The sequence below is a fragment of the Triticum aestivum genome, chromosome 1D, assembly GCF_018294505.1.
Source record: "Triticum aestivum cultivar Chinese Spring chromosome 1D, IWGSC CS RefSeq v2.1, whole genome shotgun sequence".
Taxonomy (NCBI): Eukaryota; Viridiplantae; Streptophyta; class Magnoliopsida; order Poales; family Poaceae; genus Triticum; species Triticum aestivum.
This window is the reverse complement of record NC_057796.1, coordinates 2,741,262-2,760,945: the sequence shown is the minus strand read 5'-3', so window position 1 is coordinate 2,760,945 and position 19,684 is coordinate 2,741,262. Positions and strand designations below refer to the sequence as shown.

General features: G+C 42.8%; 1 protein-coding gene across 1 annotated transcript in view; it reads right to left on the bottom strand.

Moving 5' to 3' along the window:
* Positions 1-19,237: 19,237 nt before the first annotated feature.
* The window catches only part of LOC123179782 (gamma-gliadin-like), a 1,253-nt gene continuing 806 nt past the window's right edge, over positions 19,238-19,684 (bottom strand). The window contains exon 2 of the mRNA XM_044591660.1: positions 19,238-19,684. Within this exon, the coding sequence (XP_044447595.1) occupies positions 19,398-19,684 (287 nt within the window). The 3' untranslated portion in view covers positions 19,238-19,397.

Here is a 19,684-nt window from a genome sequence, read left to right as displayed (position 1 = left end):
TTATCCAACTAATCATTTGGTTTGTTGTGTTTGGTGCAACTACTTACTAGCGAGATTTTGGATTTTCTTGATAGTTGCTTTTTGCTGAAATCATCTGGTTGTAAGGAATGTTGGATAACGACCAATGACTCATCTTCTTCACTTTACACTGCAAACATTGATCTAGATTATGTCCCTTTTTGAAATTTAGTTTGTGAAGCTCTACATGTTGTTAGGCTTATCCATATTGGCATGGCTTGAGTGGAACTAAGTTTGTAAGCTTGTGTGCGTCATTATGATGGATCACACTATTAATGTGATGATTGTTCTAGAAATTATCTTTCCAAAACTGACTTTATGTTTTTTTGCCCAATATGATTCTAAGTTGGATAACTAGACATGACTCATCAAATAACAAGATAAACCGAGTAGCAAGTTGGGGGTTATAAGTTATAACATGGACTTTTCTCTAAGATACACCATCTTGTCTTGCATGCTATGTGGATTTCAAAAGCATCTACTAATTTAGATGCAATTGAAACAAAAGTAGACCGGAAAGATAAGCAATGAAATGAGAATACTATTATGTGAAGCTCTACATGTCTGGTAAGCAGTAAGATACTGGATACATCTATATCTTCAATCCTGACAGTTTTTCTCATCCCCATCAACTCTTTATTGGCTGCCTTTACTGTAGTCATCCCTTAAATAAAAATCACTTAAAGATAAGTTTGGGAGCTAGTACCAGCATCTATCATGTACAAGATAGAAAACTAAGGCACATATAGTAGTCTATCGACCATATTTAATTTCTTGTGATGTGAAAGCATGTGGAGTATAAGCTCGTTAAATATAAAGTTGTCCTTCATACCAGTAAGGAAAGAATATGCAGTATAAAGATTAGAGCATTGGATTAATATGCTATTAAATGCTACAGGATAATCGACAGTTCAAGTTAAGAACAACAATAGCATTCCAACTTTTGTCTTATGCAAGTTAAGAACATGCTAACAAAGTAACCTAAGCAAATAAGTGCCAAACCTTCACCTATAAGGAAGTTTTGAAACTACACAAAATGACCTATTTTAACGAAGGAAAAAATCTAAAGGTGAATGAAAGCACGTTAAGTACATTCAGGATTCGGTTATGCCTTCGTGGATAACCTTTTAGATGGTGACTTGTCAACCTTGATGTGTGTCGGCATGGAACGAGGACAAGAAGACGTCGTTGTGTCGTACTTTGGGAATTTCATCAAACTGGTTGTGCGCGGGAACAAATATTTGTCGCCTCCCTACTCAAATCTCTCTTCATGTCACTGAATCCGACACTCCACCTACCAAATCTGCTGCAAGCCAGGGACAATCAACAGGTTTCTCCGCCCGTAGCATCTATCACCAAAAGAAGTTCAGACTATAGTCTTGTAGTTCAAAATTTTGTAATAACAAGCACTACTAGGTTGCTTTTGTTTGTACGTCTTCATTCTATACAACCCATGGAACTAAAAATGCATTGGTCATTCTTCGGTATATACAACCAATGCAACCAAAAATGCATTGGGCTTTTCTTTGTACATCTTCAGGTTCTACAACCAATGCAACAAAAAATCCATTGGGCAGTCTTCCATTCTAGTCGGGCACCAATAGTTAAACGAGGAGCTAAACAGTGTTGGAGTCTAAAACTACATACAATCATGAAGCAGAGAGATGCGACTTGGAAGCTGTGCTCCTGTGAGCTCGTATTTTTTGAAGAAAAAAGTAATATTTGAATTTTGAAGTGGAAAAAATCCTAAAAAGGGATGTTTTGCGGGTTATAACTTACTATTTTTGAGTCCTGGGCTGCAGGAAGGTCGTCAAAAATCAATGTGTTTTCCCATTCATGCATGTTTCTTGGGTTATAGGTCACGCTTTTGGTGTCCTAAGGAGATCACTTCCCTAGTCAGGAACATTAGGTGATGATTTTTAGCAAAACTCATTGTTTTAGCCTAACTAGTTTCGAGGATTGGTGGACGAGATTATCATGGAACAAAGTGACAACCTTCCTTTTCTTCATGCCTAATATAAACTTAGCAGTCAGCTAAAAGTAACTAGCGATATCATCGAATGTTTTTTGTCAAAAGTAGATACCACTTCAGGATTCAACTCGGTTAGTTCAATCACAGACATGTTAAGAGCAGGATTTACAACTAACTGCATAGGCAACATCTCCTTTTATCGCCCACTATATGTCTTTGCACTTTGGTTTTCCCGTAGCAGCAAACAAAGCACTTTGTTAGTACCAATAATGTGCGCCAACTCTACACATTAATCATCTTGAATTCTTCTACTGATGTTGAACAATGTTATATCTTGAATTCTTCTAACGAGTTCGGATTAGACTACATGGGCAATTTATGTGGTCCCTGAGATGCAAGGTCGATGAACAATCGCTTCGTCTTATGACGAGGGATTGTTTTTGCCTAAGAAACCAATACATGTAACTTCGACACCAGATTAATAATTGGTAAAACCCAAATAAATTAGATCACGAGCTAAACCATTTACTTTTGTATGCATTTAAACTGTTGATACATATGAGCTTGTTAAGATGTTCGCATAAACACCATGGTGATTTGAAGCAAGACAAAGTAAACTTGAACCGCTTGAGCCATTGACTTAATAAGAACCTCCTTTCCCGTGGCAGAGATTGTTTTTAATACATCCACTCACTTTGGTTCTCTTGTGAAATCTGATTCCTTCACCAAGGCTATTGCTCCAGTATTGTCACAAAAGATTTTTATTGGACCCGATGCACTAGTTATGACACCTAGATCATATATGAACTCCTTCATCCCGACTCCTTCATTTGCTGCTTCCGAAGCAGCTATGTACTCCTCTTCACACGTAGATCCCTCCACGATGCTTTGCTTGGAACTGGACCAACTGACAGGTCCACCATTCAATATAAATACATATCCGGTTTGTGACTTAGAGTCATCCGGATCAGTGTCAAAGCTTGCATCGACGTAACTATTTACGACGAGCTCTTTGTCACCTCCATAAACGAGAAACATATCCTTAGTCCTTTTCAGGTATTTCAGGATGTTCTTGACTGCTGTCTGGTGATCCACTCCTGGATTACTTTGGTACCTCCCTGCTAAACTAATAGCAAGGCACATATCAGGTCTGGTACACAGCATTGCATACATGATAGAACCTATGGCTGAAGCATAGGGAATGACTTTCATTTTCTCTCTATCTTCTACAGTGGTCGGGCATTGAGTCTGACTCAACTTCACACCTTGTAACACAGGCAAGAACCCTTTCTTTGCTTGATCCATTTTGAACTTCTTCAAAACTTTATCAAGGTATGTGCTTTGTGAAAGTCCAATTAACTGTCTTGATCTATCTCTATAGTTCTTGATGCCCAATATATAAGCAGCTTCACCGAGGTCTTTCATTGAAAAATTCTTATTCAAGTATCCTTTTATGCTATCCAGAAATTCCGTATCATTTCCGATCAACAATATGTCATCCACATATAATATCAGAAATGCTACAGAGCTCCCACTCACTTTTTTGTAAATACAGGCTTCTCCAAAAGTCTGTATAAAACCATATGCTTTGATCACACTATCAAAGCGTATATTCCAACTCCGAGAGGCTTGCACCAGTCCATAAATTGATCGCTGGGGCTTGCACACTTTGTTAGCACCTTTTGGATCGACAAAACCTTCTGGTTGCATCATATACAACTCTTCTTTAAGATATCCATTAAGAAATGCAGTTTTGACATCCATTCGCCAAATCTCATAATCATAAAATGCGGCAATTGCTAACATGATTCGGAAAGACTTAAGCATCGCTACGGGTGAGAAGGTCTCATCATAGTCAACTCCGTGAATTTGTCGAAAACCTTTCGCAACAAGTTGAGCTTTGTAGACAGTAACATTACCGTCAGCGTCAGTCTTCTTCTTGAAGATCCATTTATTCTCTATGGCTTGCCGATCATCGGGAAAGTCAACCAAATCCACACTTTGTTCTCATACATTGATCCCATCTCAGATTTTATGGCCTCAAGCCATTTTGAGAAATCTGGGCTCATCATTGCTTCCTCATAGTTCGTAGGTTCGTCATGGTCGAGTAACATGACCTCCAGAACAGGATTACCGTACCACTCTGGTGCGGATCTTACTCTGGTTGACCTACGAGGTTCAGCGGTAACTTGATCTGAAGTTTCATGATCATCATCATTAGCTTCCTCACTAATTGGTGTAGGAATCATTGGAACTGATTTCTGTGATGAACTACTTTCCAATTTGGGAGCAGGTACAATTACCTCATCAAGTTCTACTTTCCTCCCACTCACTTCTTTCGAGAGAAAGTCCTTCTCTAGAAAGGATCCTTTCTTAGCAACGAATATCTTGCCTTCGGATCTGTGATAGAAGGTGTGCCCAACAGTCTCCTTTGGGTATCCTATGAAGACACATTTCTCCGATTTGGGTTCGAGCTTATCAGGTTGAAGCTTTTTCACATAAGCATCGCAGCCCCAAACTTTAAGAAACGACAACTTGGGTTTCTTGCCAAACCACAGTTCATATGGTATCATCTCAATGGATTTAGATGGTGCCCTATTTAACGTGAATGCAGCCGTCTCTAAAGCATAACCCCAAAAAGATAGCGGTAAATCAGTAAGAGACATCATAGATCGCACCATATCTAATAAAGTGCGGTTACGATGTTCGGACACACCATTATGCTGTGGTGTTCCGGGTGGCGTGAGTTGCGAAACTATTCCGCATTGTTTCAAATGAAGACCAAACTCGTAACTCAAATATTCACCTCCATGATCAAATCGTACAAACTTTATTTTCTTGTTACGATGTTTTTCCAATTCACTCTGAAATTCTTTGAATTTTTCAAATGTTTCAAACTTATGTTTCATCAAGTAGATATACCCTGCTCAAATCATCTGTGAAGGTCAGAAAATAACGATACCCGCCGCGAGCCTCAACACTCATCGGACCGCATACATCAGTATGTATTATTTCCAACAAGTCTGTTACTCGCTCCATTATTCCAGAGAACGGAGTCTTAGTCATCTTGCCCATGAGGCATGGTTCGCAAGCATCAAGTGATTCCAAAAGTCCATCATGATGGAGTTTCTTCATGCGCTTTACACCAATATGACCTAAACGGCAGTGCCACAATAAGTTGCACTATCATTATTAACCTTGCATCTTTTGGCTTCAATATTATGAATATGTGTGTCACTACTATCGAGATTCAACAAAAATAGACCACTCATTAAGGGTGCATGACCATAAAAGATATTACTCATATAAATAGAACAACCATTATTCTCTGATTTAGATGAATAACCGCCTCGCATCAAACAAGATCCAGATATAATGTTCATGCTTAACGCTGGCACCAAATAACAATTATTCAGGTCTAAAACTAATCCCAACGGTAGATGTAGAGGTAGCGTGCCGACGGCGATCACATCGACTTTGGAACCATTTCCCACGCGCATCGTCACCTCGTCCTTAGCCAATCTTCGCTTAATCCGTAGCCCCTGTTTCGAGTTGCAAATATGAGCAACAGAACCAGTATCAAATACCCAGGCGCTACTACGAGCATTAATAAGGTACACATCAATAACATGTATATCAAATATACCTTTCACTTTGCCATCCTTCTTATCCGCCAAATACTTGGGGCAGTTCCGCTTCCAGTGACCAGTCCCTTTGTAGTAGAAGCACTCAGTCTCAGGCTTAGGTCCAGACTTGGGCTTCTTCACTTGAACAACAACTTGCTTGTCGTTCTTCTTGAAGTCCCCTTCTTCCCTTTGCCCTTTTTCTTGAAACTAGTGGTCTTGTTAACCATCAACACTTGATGCTCCTTCTTGATTTCTACCTCTACAGCCTTTAGCATTGCGAAGAGCTCGGGAATTGTCTTATCCATCCCTTGCATATTATAGTTCATCATGAAGCTTTTGTAGCTTGGTGGCAGTGATTGAAGAACTCTGTCAATGACACTATCATCAGGAAGATTAACTCCCAGTTGAGTCAAGTGGTTGTGGTACCCAGACATTCTGAGTATATGTTCACTGGTAGAACTATTCTCCTCCATCTTGCAGCTGTAGAACTTATTGGAGACTTCATATCTCTCAATCCGGGCATTTGCTTGAAATATTAACTTCAACTCCTGGAACATCTCATATGCTCCATGACGTTCAAAACGTCGTTGAAGTCCCGATTCTAAGCTGTAAAGCATGGCACACTGAACTATCGAGTAGTCATCGGCTTTGCTTTGCCAGACGTTCATAACGTCCGGTGTTGCTCCTGCAGCGGGTCTTGCACCTAGCGGTGCTTCCAGGACGTAATTCTTCTGTGTGACAATGAGGATAATCCTCAAGTTACGGACCCAGTCCGTGTAGTTCCTACCATCATCTTTCAAGTTAGCTTTCTCTAGGAACGCATTAAAATTCAAAGGAACAGTAGCACGGCCATTGATCTACAACAACATAGACATGCAAAATACTATCAGGTACTAAGTTCATGATAAATTAAAGTTCAATTAATCATATTAATTAAGAACTCCCACTTAGATAGACATCCCTCTAGTCATCTAAATGATCACGTGATCCATATCAACTAAACCATGTCTGATCATCACGTGAGATGGAGTAGTTTCAATGGTGAACATCACTATGTTGATCATATCTACTATATGATTCACGCTCGACCTTTCGGTCTCAGTGTTCCGAGGCCATATCTGCATATGCTAGGCTCTTCAAGTTTAACCCAAGTATTCTGCGTGTGCAAAACTGGCTTGCACCCGTTGTATGTGAACGTAGAGCTTATCACACCCGATCATCACGTGGTGTCTCGGCACGACGAACTGTAGCAACGGTGCATACTCAGGGAGAACACTTGTACCTTGAAATTTAGTGAGAGATCATCTTATAATGCTACCGCCGTACTAAGCAAAATAAGATGCATAAAGGATAAACATCACATGCAATCAAAATAAGTGATATGATATGGCCATCATCATCTTGTGCCTTTGATATCCATCTCCAAAGCACCGTTATGATCACCATCGTCACCGGCTTGACACCTTGATCTCCATCGTAGCATCATTGTCATCTCGCCAACTATTATTTCTACGACTATCGCTACCGCTTAGTGATAAAGTAAAGCAATTAGATGGCGATTGCATTTCATACAATAAAGCGACAACCATAAGGCTCCTGCCAGTTGCCGATAACTTTTACAAAACATGATCATCTCATACAACAATTTATATATCATCACGTCTTGACCATATCACATCACAGCAAGCCCTGCAAAAACAAGTTAGACGTCCTCTACTTTGTTGTTGCAAGTTTTACGTGGCTGCTACGGGCTTCTAGCAAGAACCGTTCTTACCTACGCATCAAAACCACAACGATTTTTCGTCAAGTGTGTTGTTTTAACCTTCAACAAGGACCGGGCATAGTCAAACTCGATTCAACTAAAGTTGGAGAAACAGACACCCACTAGCCACATGTGTGTGAAGCACGTCGGTAGAACCAGTCTCATGAACGCGGTCATGTAATGTCGGTCTGAGCCGCTGCATCCAACAATACCGCCGAATCAAAGTAAGACGTTGTTGGTAAGTAGTATGACTATTATCGTCCACAACTCATTGTGTTCTACTCGTGCATATAACATCTACACATAGACCTGGCTCGGATGCCACTGTTGGGGAACGTCGTATTTCAAAAAAAATCCTACGATCACGCAAGATCTATCTAGGAGAAGCATAGCAACGAGCGGGGAGAGTGTGTCCACGTACCCTCGTACACTGAAAGCGGAAGCGTTTAGTAACGTGGTTGATGTAGTCGAACGTATTCGCGATCCAACCGATCCAAGCACCGAACGTACGCACCTCCGCGTTCAGCACACGTTCAGCTCGATGACGTCCCTCGAGCTCTTGATCCAGTTGAGGCCGAGGGATAGTTCCGTCAGCACGATGGCGTGGCGACGGTGATGATGAAGTTACCGGCACAGGGCTTCGCCTAAGCACTACGACGATATGACCGAGGTGTGTAACTGTGGAGGGGGGGCACTGCACACGGCTAAGAGAAACTTGTGTGTCTTTGGGGTGCCCCCCTCCCACGTATATAAAGGGGGAGGAGGAGGAGGCCGGCCCAAGGGGGGCGCGCCACATGTGGGGAGTCCTATCTTCTCTCCCATGGCCCATAAGGCCCATGACTTCCCCCGGGGGGTTCCGGTAACCTCCCGGTACTCCGGAAAAATGCCTGAATCACTCGGAACCATTCCGATGTCCGAATGCAACCTTCCAATATATGAATCTTTACCTCTCGACCATTTCGAGACTCCTCGTCATGTCTGTGATCTCATTCGGGACTCCAAACAAACTTCGGTCATCAAATCACATAACTCATAATACAAATCGTCATCGAACGTTAAGCGTGCGGACCCTACGGGTTCGAGAACTATGTAGACATGACCGAGACACATCTCCGGTCAATAACCAATAGCAGAACCTGCATGCTCATATTGGCTCCTACATATTCTACGAAGATCTTTATCGGTCAAACCGCATAACAACATACGTTGTTCCCTTTGTCATATGTATGTTATTTGCCCGAGATTCGATCGTCGGTATCCTCATACCTAGTTCAATCTCGTTACCGGTAAGTCTCTTTAATCGTTCCGTAATTCATCATCTCGTAACTAAATCATTAGTCACATTGCTTGCAAGGCTTATAGTGATGTGCATTACTGAGAGGGCCCGGAGATACCTCTCCGATACACGGAGTGACAAATCCTAATCTCGATCTATGCCAACTTAACAAACACCATCGGAGACACCTGTAGAGCATCTTTATAATCACCCAGTTACGTTGTGACGTTTGATAGCACACTAAGTGTTCCTCCGGTATTCGGGAGTTGCATAAACTCATAGTCATAGGAACATGTATAAGTCATGAAGAAAGCAATAGCAATAAACCTAAACGATCATTATGCTAAGATAACGGATGGGTCTTATCCATCACATCATTCTCTAATGATGTGATCCCGTTCATCAAATGACAACACATGTCTATGGTTAGGAAACTTAACCATCTAGTAGAGGCATACTAGGGACACTCTGTTTGTCTATGTATTCACACATGTACTAAGTTTCTAGTTAATACAATTCTAGCATGAATAATAAAGATTTATCATGATATAAGGAAATATAAATAACAACTTTATTATTGCCTCTAGGGCATATTTCCTTCAGGAAGGGCATAGCGGGTGGGAGGGAGAAGGGGAATTAAGAGAGTGTGGGTTTGAGTTTGGGCCTCCGCACGCTATGTGTACACATGTGTTGGTGGCTCGATAGTAGTGGTTGTTGGATAACGTAGTAATTTCAAAAAAATTCCTACGAACACGCAAGATCATGGTGATGCACAGCAACGAGAGGGGAGAGTGTTTTCCACGTACCCTAGACCGAAAGAGGAAGCGTTAACACAACGTGGTTGATGTAGTCGTACGTCTTCATGATCTGACCGATCAAGTACCAAACGCACGGCACCTCGGAGTTCAGCACACGTTCAGCTCGATGACGTCCCTCAAACTCCGATCCAGCCGAGTGTTGAGGGAGAGTTTCGTCAGCACGACGGCGTGGTGACGATGCTGATGCTCTACCGACGCAGGGCTTCGCCTAAGCTCCGCTACGATATTATCGAGGTGTAATATGGTGGAGGGGGCACCGCACACGGCTAAAAGATCGTTGATCAATTGTGTGTCCAGAGGTGCCCCCTACCCCCGTATATAAAGGTGCAAGGGGGAGGCCGCCGGCCTAGGAGGTAGAGGCGCGCCAGGAGGAGTCCTACTCCTACCGGGAGTAGGACTCCCCCCCTTTCCATGTTGGACTAGGAGTGGAAGGGGGAAGAGGTGGAGGGGAGGAAGGAAGGGGGGGCGCCGCCCCCTTCTCCTTGTCCTATTCGGACTGGGGGGAAGGGGGGTGCGGCCCTGCCCTAGCCTCCTCTCCTCTCTTCCACCTAGGCCCAATAAGGCCCATTAAGTTACCGGGGGGGTCCGGTAACCTCCCGGTACTCCGGAAAAATCCCGATTTCACCCGAAACACTTCTGATGTCCAAACATAGGCTTCCAATATATCAATCTTTATGTCTCGACCATTTCGAGACTCCTCGTCATGTCCGTGATCACATCCGGGACTCCGAACAACCTTCGGTACATCAAAACATATAAACTCATAATATAACTGTCATCGTAACGTTAAGCGTGCGGACCCTACGGGTTCGAGAACTATGTAGACATGACCGAGACACCTCTCCGGTCAATAACCAATAGCGGAACCTGGATGCTCATATTGGTTCCCACATATTCTACGAAGATCTTTATCGGTCAGACCGCATAACAACATACGTTGTTCCCTTTGTCATCGGTATGTTACTTGCCCGAGATTCGATCGTCGGTATCTCGATACCTAGTTCAATCTCGTTACCGGCAAGTCTCTTTACTCGTTCCGTAATACATCATCCCGCAACTAACTCATTAGTCACAATGCTTGCAAGGCTTAAAGTGATGTGTATTACTGAGTGGGCCCAGAGATACCTCTCCGACAATCGGAGTGACAAATCCTAATCTCGAAATACGCCAACCCAACAAGTACCTTTGGAGACACCTGTAGAGCACCTTTATAATCACCCAGTTACGTTGTGACGTTTGGTAGCACACAAAGTGTTCCTCCGGTAAACGGGAGTTGCATAATCTCATAGTCATAGGAACATGTATAAGTCATGAAGAAAGCAATAGCAACATACTAAACGATCGAGTGCTAAGCTAACGGAATGGGTCAAGCCAATCACGTCATTCTCCTAATGAAGTGATCCCGTTAATCAAATGACAACTCATGTCTATGGCTAGGAAACATAACCATCTTTGATTAACGAGCTAGTCAAGTAGAGGCATACTAGTGACACTCTGTTTGTCTATGTATTCACACATGTATTATGTTTCCGGTTAATACAATTCTAGCATGAATAATAAACATTTATCATGATATAAGGAAATAAATAATACTTTATTATTTCCTCTAGGGCATATTTCCTTCAGTCTCCCACTTGCACTAGAGTCAATAATCTAGATTACACAGTAATGATTCTTACACCCATGGAGTCTTGGTGCCGATCATGTTTTGCTCGTGGAAGAGGCTTAGTCAACGGGTCTGCAACATTCAGATCCGTATGTATCTTGCAAATTTCTATGTCTCCCACCTGGACTAAATCCCGGATGGAATTGAAGCGTCTTTTGATGTGCTTGGTTCTCTTGTGAAATATGGATTCCTTTGCTAAGGCAATTGCACCAGTATTGTCACAAAAGATTTTCATTGGTCCCGATGCACTAGGTATGACACCTAGATCGGATATGAACTCCTTCATCCAGACTCCTTCATTTGCTGCTTCCAAAGCAGCTATGTACTCCGCTTCACACGTAGATCCCGCCATGACACTTTGCTTAGAACTGCACCAACTGACAGCTCCACCGTTCAATGTAAATACGTATCCGGTTTGCGATTTACAATCGTCCGGATCAGTGTCAAAGCTTGCATCAACGTAACCATTTACGATGAGCTCTTTGTCACCTCCATAAACGAGAAACATATCCTTAGTCCTTTTCAGGTATTTCAGGATGTTCTTGACCGCTGTCCAGTGATCCGCTCCTGGATTACTTTGGTACCTCCCTGCTAAACTTATAGCAAGGCACACATCAGGTCTGGTACACAGCATTGCATACATGATAGAGCCTATGGCTGAAGCATAGGGAACATCTTTCATCTTCTCTCTATCTTCTGCAGTGGTCGGGCATTGAGTCTTACTCAATCTCACACCTTGTAGTACAGGCAAGAACCCTTTTTTGCTTGATCCATTTTGAACTTCTTCAAAACTTTGTCAAGGTATGTGCTTTGTGAAAGTCCAATTAAGCGTCTTGATCTATCTCTATAGATCTTGATGCCTAATATATATGCAGCTTCACCGAGGTCTTTCATTGAAAAGCTCTTATTCAAGTATCCCTTTATGCTATCCAGAAATTCTATATCATTTCCAATCAGCAATATGTCATCCACATATAATATTAGAAATGCTACTGAGCTCCCACTCACTTTCTTGTAAATACAGGCTTCTCCAAAAGTCTGTATAAAACCAAATGCTTTGATCACACTATCAAAGCGTTTATTCCAACTCCGAGAGGCTTGCACCAGTCCATAAATGGATCACTGGAGCTTGCACACTTTGTTAGCTCCCTTTGGATTTACAAAACCTTCCGGTTGCATCATATACAACTCTTCTTCCAGAAATCCATTCAGGAATGCAGTTTTGACATCCATTTGCCAAATTTCATAATCATAAAATGCGGCAATTGCTAACATGCATGATTCGGACAGAGTTAAGCATCGCTACGGGTGAGAAGGTATCATCGTAGTCAATCCCTTGAACTTGTCGAAAACCTTTCGCAACAAGTCGAGCTTTATAGACAGTAACATTACCGTCAGCGTCAGTCTTCTTCTTGAAGATCCATTTATTTTCAATGGCTTGCCGATCATCGGGCAAGTCAACCAAAGTCCATACTTTGTTCTCATACATGGATCCCATCTCGGATTTCATGGCTTCAAGCCATTTTGCGGAATCTGGGCTCACCATCGCTTCTTCATAGTTCGTAGGTTCGTCATGGTCTAGTAACATAACCTCCAGAACAGGATTACCGTACCACTCTGGTGCGGATCTTAATCTGGTTGATCTACGAGGTTCAGTAATAACTTGATCTGAAGTTTCATGATCATTATCATTAACTTCCCCACTAATTGGTGTAGGTGTCGCAGAAACTGGTTTCTGTGATGATCTACTTTCCAATAAGGGAGCAGGTACAGTTACCTCATCAAGTTCTACTTTCCTCCCACTCACTTCTTTCGAGAGAAACTCCTTCTCTAGAAAGGATCCATTCTTAGCAACGAATGTCTTGCCTTCGGATCTGTGATAGAAGGTGTACCCAACAGTCTCCTTTGGGTATCCTATGAAGACACATTTCTCCGATTTAGGTTCGAGATTATCAGGTTGAAGTTTCTTCACATAAGCATCGCAACCCCAAACTTTAAGATACGACAACTTTGGTTTCTTGCCAAACCATAGTTCATAAGGTGTCGTTTCAACGGATTTTGATGGTGCCCTATTTAGAGTGAATGTAGCCGTCTCTAAAGCATAACCCCAAAACGACAGCGGTAAATCAGTAAGAGACATCATAGATCGCACCATATCTAGTAAAGTACGATTACGACGTTCGGACACACCGTTACGCTGTGGTGTTCCGGGTGGCGTGAGTTGCGAAACTATTCTGCATTGTTTCAAATGTAGGCCAAACTCGTAACTCAAATATTCTCCTCCACGATCTGATCGTAGAAACTTTATTTTCTTGTTACGATGATTTCCAACTTCGCTCTGAAATTCTTTGAACTTTTCAAATGTTTCAGACTTATGTTTCATTAAGTAGATATACCCATATCTGCTCAAATCATCTGTGAAGGTGAGAAAATAACGATATCCGCCACGAGCCTCAATATTCATCGGACCACATACATCTGTATGTATGATTTCCAATAAATTTGTTGCTCTCTCCATAGTTCCGGAGAACGGTGTTTTAGTCATCTTGCCCATGAGGCACGGTTCGCAAGTACCAAGTGATTCCAAAAGTCCATCGGTATGGAGTTTCTTCATGCGCTTTACACCGATATGACCTAAACGGCAGTGCCACAAATAAGTTGCACTGTCATTATCAACTCTGCATCTTTTGGCTTCGACATTATGAATATGTGTGTCACTACTATCGAGATTCATTAAAAATAGACCACTCTTCAAGGGTGCATGACCATAAAAGATATTATTCATATAAATAGAACAACCATTATTCTCTGATTTAAATGAATAACCGTCTCGCATTAAACAAGATCCAGATATAATGTTCATGCTCAACGCTGGCACCAAATAACAATTATTTAGGTCTAAAACTAATCCCGAAGGTAGATGTAGAGGTAGCGTGCCGACCGCGATCACATCGACTTTGGAACCATTTCCCACGCGCATCGTCACCTCGTCCTTAGCCAATCTTCGCTTAATCCGTAGCCCCTGTTTCGAGTTGCAAATATTAGCAACAGAACCAGTATCAAATACCCAGGTGCTACTGCGAGCATTAGTAAGGTACACATCAATAACATGTATATCACATATACCTTTGTTAACCTTGCCATCCTTCTTATCCGCCAAATACTTGGGGCAGTTCCGCTTCCAGTGACCAGTCTGCTTGCAGTAGAAGCACTTAGTTTTAGGCTTAGGTCCAGACTTGGGTTTCTTCTCCTGAACAGCAACTTGCTTGCTGTTCTTCTTGAAGTTCCCCTTCTTCTTCCCTTTGCCCTTTTTCTTGAAACTAGTGGTCTTACTGACCATCAACACTTGATGCTCCTTTTTGATTTCTACCTCTGCTGCCTTTAGCATTGCGAAGAGCTCGGGAATTGTCTTATTCATCCCTTGCATGTTATAGTTCATCACGAAGCTCTTGTAGCTTGGTGGCAGTGATTGAAGAATTCTGTCAATGACGCTATCATCCGGAAGATTAACTCCCAGTTGAATCAAGTGATTATTATACCCCAGACATTTTGAGTATATGCTCACTGACAGAACTATTCTCTTCCATCTTGCAGCTGTAGAACTTATTGGAGACTTCATATCTCTCAATCCGGGCATTTGCTTGAAATATTAACTTCAACTCCTGGAACATCTCATATGCTCCATGACGTTCAAAACGTCGTTGAAGACCCGGTTCTAAGCCGTAAAGCATGGCACACTGAACTATCGAGTAGTCATCAGCTTTGCTCTGCCAGACGTTCATAACTTCTGGTGTTGCTCTTGCAGGAGGCCTGGCACCTAGCGGTGCTTCCAGGACGTAATTCTTCTATGCAGCAATGAGGATAATCCTCAAGTTACGGACCCAGTCCGTGTAATTGATACCATCATCTTTCAACTTTGCTTTCTCAAGGAACGCATTAAAATTCAACGGAACAACAGCACGGGCCATTTATCTACAATTAACATAGACAAGCAAGATACTATCAGGTACTAAGTTCATGATAAATTTAAGTTCTATTAATCATATTTCTTAAGAACTCCCACTTAGATAGACATCCCTCTAATCATCTAAGTGATTACGTGATCCAAATCAACTAAACCATGTCCGATAATCACGTGAGTTGGAGTAGTTTCAATGGTGAACATCACTATGTTGATCATATCTACTATATGATTCACGCTCGACCTTTCGGTCTCCGTGTTCCGAGGCCATATCTGCATATGCTAGGCTCGTCAAGTTTAACCTGAGTATTCCGCGTGTGCAACTGTTTTGCACCCGTTGTATTTGAACGTAGAGCCTATCACACCCGATCATCACGTGGTGTCTCAGCACAAAGAACTTTCGCAACGGTGCATACTCAGGTAGAACACTTTTATCTTGAAATTTTAGTGAGAGGTCATCTTATAATGCTACCGTCAATCAAAGCAAGATAAGATGCATAAAAGATAAACATCACATGCAATCAATATCAGTGATATGATATGGCCATCATCATCTTGTGCTTGTGATCTCCATCTCCGAAGCACCGTCATGATCACCATCGTCACCGGCTCGACACCTTGATCTCCATCGTAGCATCGTTGTCGTCTCGCCAACTATTGCTTTTACGACTATCGCTACCGCTTAGTGATAAAGTAAAACAATTACATGGCGATTGCATTGCATACAATAAGCGACAGCCATATGGCTCCTGCCAGTTGCCGATAACTCGGTTACAAAAAATGATCATCTCATACAATAAAATATAGCATCATGTCTTGACCATATCACATCACAACATGCCCTGCAAAAACAAGTTACACGTCCTCTACTTCGTTGTTGCAAGTTTTACGTGGCTGCTACGGGCTTAGCAACAACCGTTCTTACCTACGCATCAAAACCACAATGATGGTTTGTCAAGTTGGTGCTGTTTTAACCTTCGCAAGGACCGGGCGTAGCCACACTCGGTTCAACTAAACTGAGAGAGACAGACACCCGCCAGTCACCTTTAAGCAACGAGTGCACGCAACGGTGAAACCAGTCTCGCGTAAGCGTACGCGTAATGTCGGTCCGGGCCGCTTCATCTCACAATACCGCCGAACCAAAGTATGACATGCTGGTAAGCAGTATGACTTATATCGCCCACAACTCACTTGTGTTCTACTCATGCATAGCATCAACGCATAAAACCAGGCTCGGATGCCACTGTTGGGTAACGTAGTAATTTCAAAAAAAATCCTACGAACACGCAAGATCATGGTGATGCACAGCAACGAGAGGGGAGAGTGTTGTCCATGTACCCTCATAGACCGAAAGCGGAAGCGTTAACACAACGCGGTTGATGTAGTCGTACGTCTTCACGATCTGACCGATCAAGTACCGAACGCACGGCACCTCCGAGTTCAGCACACGTTCAGCTCGATGACGTCCCTCGAACTCCGATCCAGCCGAGTGTTGAGGGAGATTTTTGTCAGCATGACGGTGTGGTGACGATGATGATGTTCTACCGACGCAGGGCTTCGCCTAAGCTCCGGTACGATATTATCGAGGTGTAATATGGTGGAGGGGGGCACCGCACACGGCTAAAAGATCGTTGATCAATTGTGTGTCCAGAGGTGCCCCCTGCCCCCGTATATAAAGGTGCAAGGGGGAGGCCGCCGGCCTAGGAGGTAGAGGCGCGCCAAGAGGAGTCCTACTCCTACCGGGAGTAGGACTCCCCCCCTTTCCATGTTGGACTAGGAGTGGAAGGGGGAAGAGGTGGAGGGGAGGAAGGAAGGGGGGCGCCGCCCCCTTCTCCTTGTCCTATTCGGACTGGGGGGGAAGCGGGGCGCGGCCCTGCCCTAGCCTCCTCTCCTCTCTTCCACCTAGGCCCAATAAGGCCCATTAAGTTACCGGGGGGGTCCGGTAACCTCCCGGTACTCCGGAAAAATCCCGATTTCACCCGGAACACTTCCGATGTCCAAACATAGGCTTCCAATATATCAATCTTTATGTCTCGACCATTTCGAGACTCCTTGTCATGTCCGTGATCACATCCGGGACTCCGAACAACCTTCGGTACATCAAAACATATAAACTCATAATATAACTGTCATCGTAACGTTAAGCGTGCGGACCCTACGGGTTCGAGAACTATGTAGACATGACCGAGACACCTCTCCGGTCAATAACCAATAGCGGAACCTGGATGCTCATATTGGTTCCCACATATTCTACGAAGATCTTTATTGGTCAGACCGCATAACAACATACGTTGTTCCCTTTGTCATCGGTATGTTACTTGCCCGAGATTCGATCGTCGGTATCTCGATACCTAGTTCAATCTCGTTACCGGCAAGTCTCTTTACTCGTTCCGTAATACATCATCCCGCAACTAACTCATTAGTTACAATGCTTGCAAGGCTTATAGTGATGTGCATTACCGAGTGGGCCCAGAGATACCTCCCGACAATCGGAGTGACAAATCCTAATCTCGAAATACGCCAACCCAACAAGTACCTTTGGAGACACCTGTAGAGCACCTTTATAATCACCCAGTTACGTTGTGACGTTTGGTAGCACACAAAGTGTTCCTCCGGTAAACGGGAGTTGCATAATCTCATAGTCATAGGAACATGTATAAGTCATGAAGAAAGCAATAGCAACATACTAAACGATCGAGTGCTAAGCTAACGGAATGGGTCAAGCCAATCACGTCATTCTCCTAATGAAGTGATCCCGTTAATCAAATGACAACTCATGTCTATGGCTAGGAAACATAACCATCTTTGATTAACGAGCTAGTCAAGTAGAGGCATACTAGTGACACTCTGTTTGTCTATGTATTCACACATGTATTATGTTTCCGGTTAATACAATTCTAGCATGAATAATAAACATTTAGCATGATATAAGGAAATAAATAATACTTTATTATTGCCTCTAGGGCATATTTCCTTCAGTGGCGCCGGGTTAAGACCCCACGCTACTACTATGGCCTATCCCGAGGGGGTACGGTAGAGACCACTTAGTAGTGGCGAGGGGTTTATACCCCTCGCTAATACTATCAACTTAGTAGTAGTGAGGGATTTATACCCCTCCATACTACTATGGCCAGTCCCGGGGGGCACGGTGGAGACCACTTAGTAGTAGTGTGGGGTTTATACCCCTCGCTACTACTATCAACTTAGTAGTAGCGTGGGTTCTATACCCCTCGCTACTAATAATTAGCAGCAGTGTGGCCCATATACCCCTCAATACTGTTAAGCATCTATCTATAAGGTATTTTCTAGTAGTGCATGGATGGCGGCGAAATCAGTCGTTCTGCTTGTTTTCCCTACTAGCTCTCTGACGTCCAGAACAAGTTTACGGTCATAAGGTGCAATGCCCTTGCCTTCGTGAGTGACACGATGACACGGGAATGGGCTTCCAAGCCTATGGTGTCGCATCGTCTCATGGTCTGCTAGACTTAGTGGACGGATGCTACTCCAGTATCGGTTGATCCCATACTATGATACCAAGGAAGACACGTAACTACTATATATATATTTCTTCAAGTCAGTCAACACAAGTAAAATCTGGGAGTTCAACCGGTGCAGCTATGCAATGCTAATGGAGACAACACAATTCAACTTTAGCACTTCACACATAAGCAACACCACGTTCAATGGCACACACCTTAGAGTGTACCAATGGTGGTTGATTGGGCTATAAGAAATGTGAGTCCATGTGAAGATGCCAAACATAATAACACGGCTAATTACACATGCAGTGGCAGCAGCAACAAGTGCGTGAATTCCACAAATGATCTAGGGTACACATGCAACTGTGTCCTTGAGTATGACAACAACCCTTATCTTCTAGACAAATGCATGGTATGCTACTAATTTATTTGCTACAAAATCCAATGAATTGTGTCCTTTACTTTGTACATACCCAATTATGATATTTGATTTTGCTAATACAATGTAGCTTTCAATTTAAACCAAGTTTTGCATCAATTAATTATGTTAGGTTCATATGACTTCACTACATAAATAGGTAGATAATGCATAAGACTGAGATTGTAGCTAGGGATGAAAAACTAAATATGGCATGAATCTAACAATTATGAGTGATGTCTTTGTGACAAGAACTTCCTTTGTCTTTTATTCCCATGTTTGAACTAGTATAGGTCGGGGTTACACATTATGGTGCACATCACTTTATTTATCATCATTACATTGAACACTCATTGACTAAACAACGATGATCCATCCGTCTTGTATTACAGGTCTTCATTTCATTGGCCATCGATGCTTGTAAGACTACTCCCATATGGTTGTTGTTGTGGATATGGTTGTTGAGGTTGGTGTGGTTGCTGGGGGAATGGTTGTTGGGGTTGCTGGGAAATTGTTTGTTCTAGTTGCTGGGATAATTGTTGTTGGGGCTGCAGAAATGGTTGTTGTGGTTGCAGGATGGATGGTTGTTGGGGTTGCTGGGGTTGGGGCTGGGGAAATGATTGTTGTGATTGTTGGGGTTGCTGGGAAAATGGTTGTTGCGGTCGTAGGGGGAATGGTTGTTGTGGTT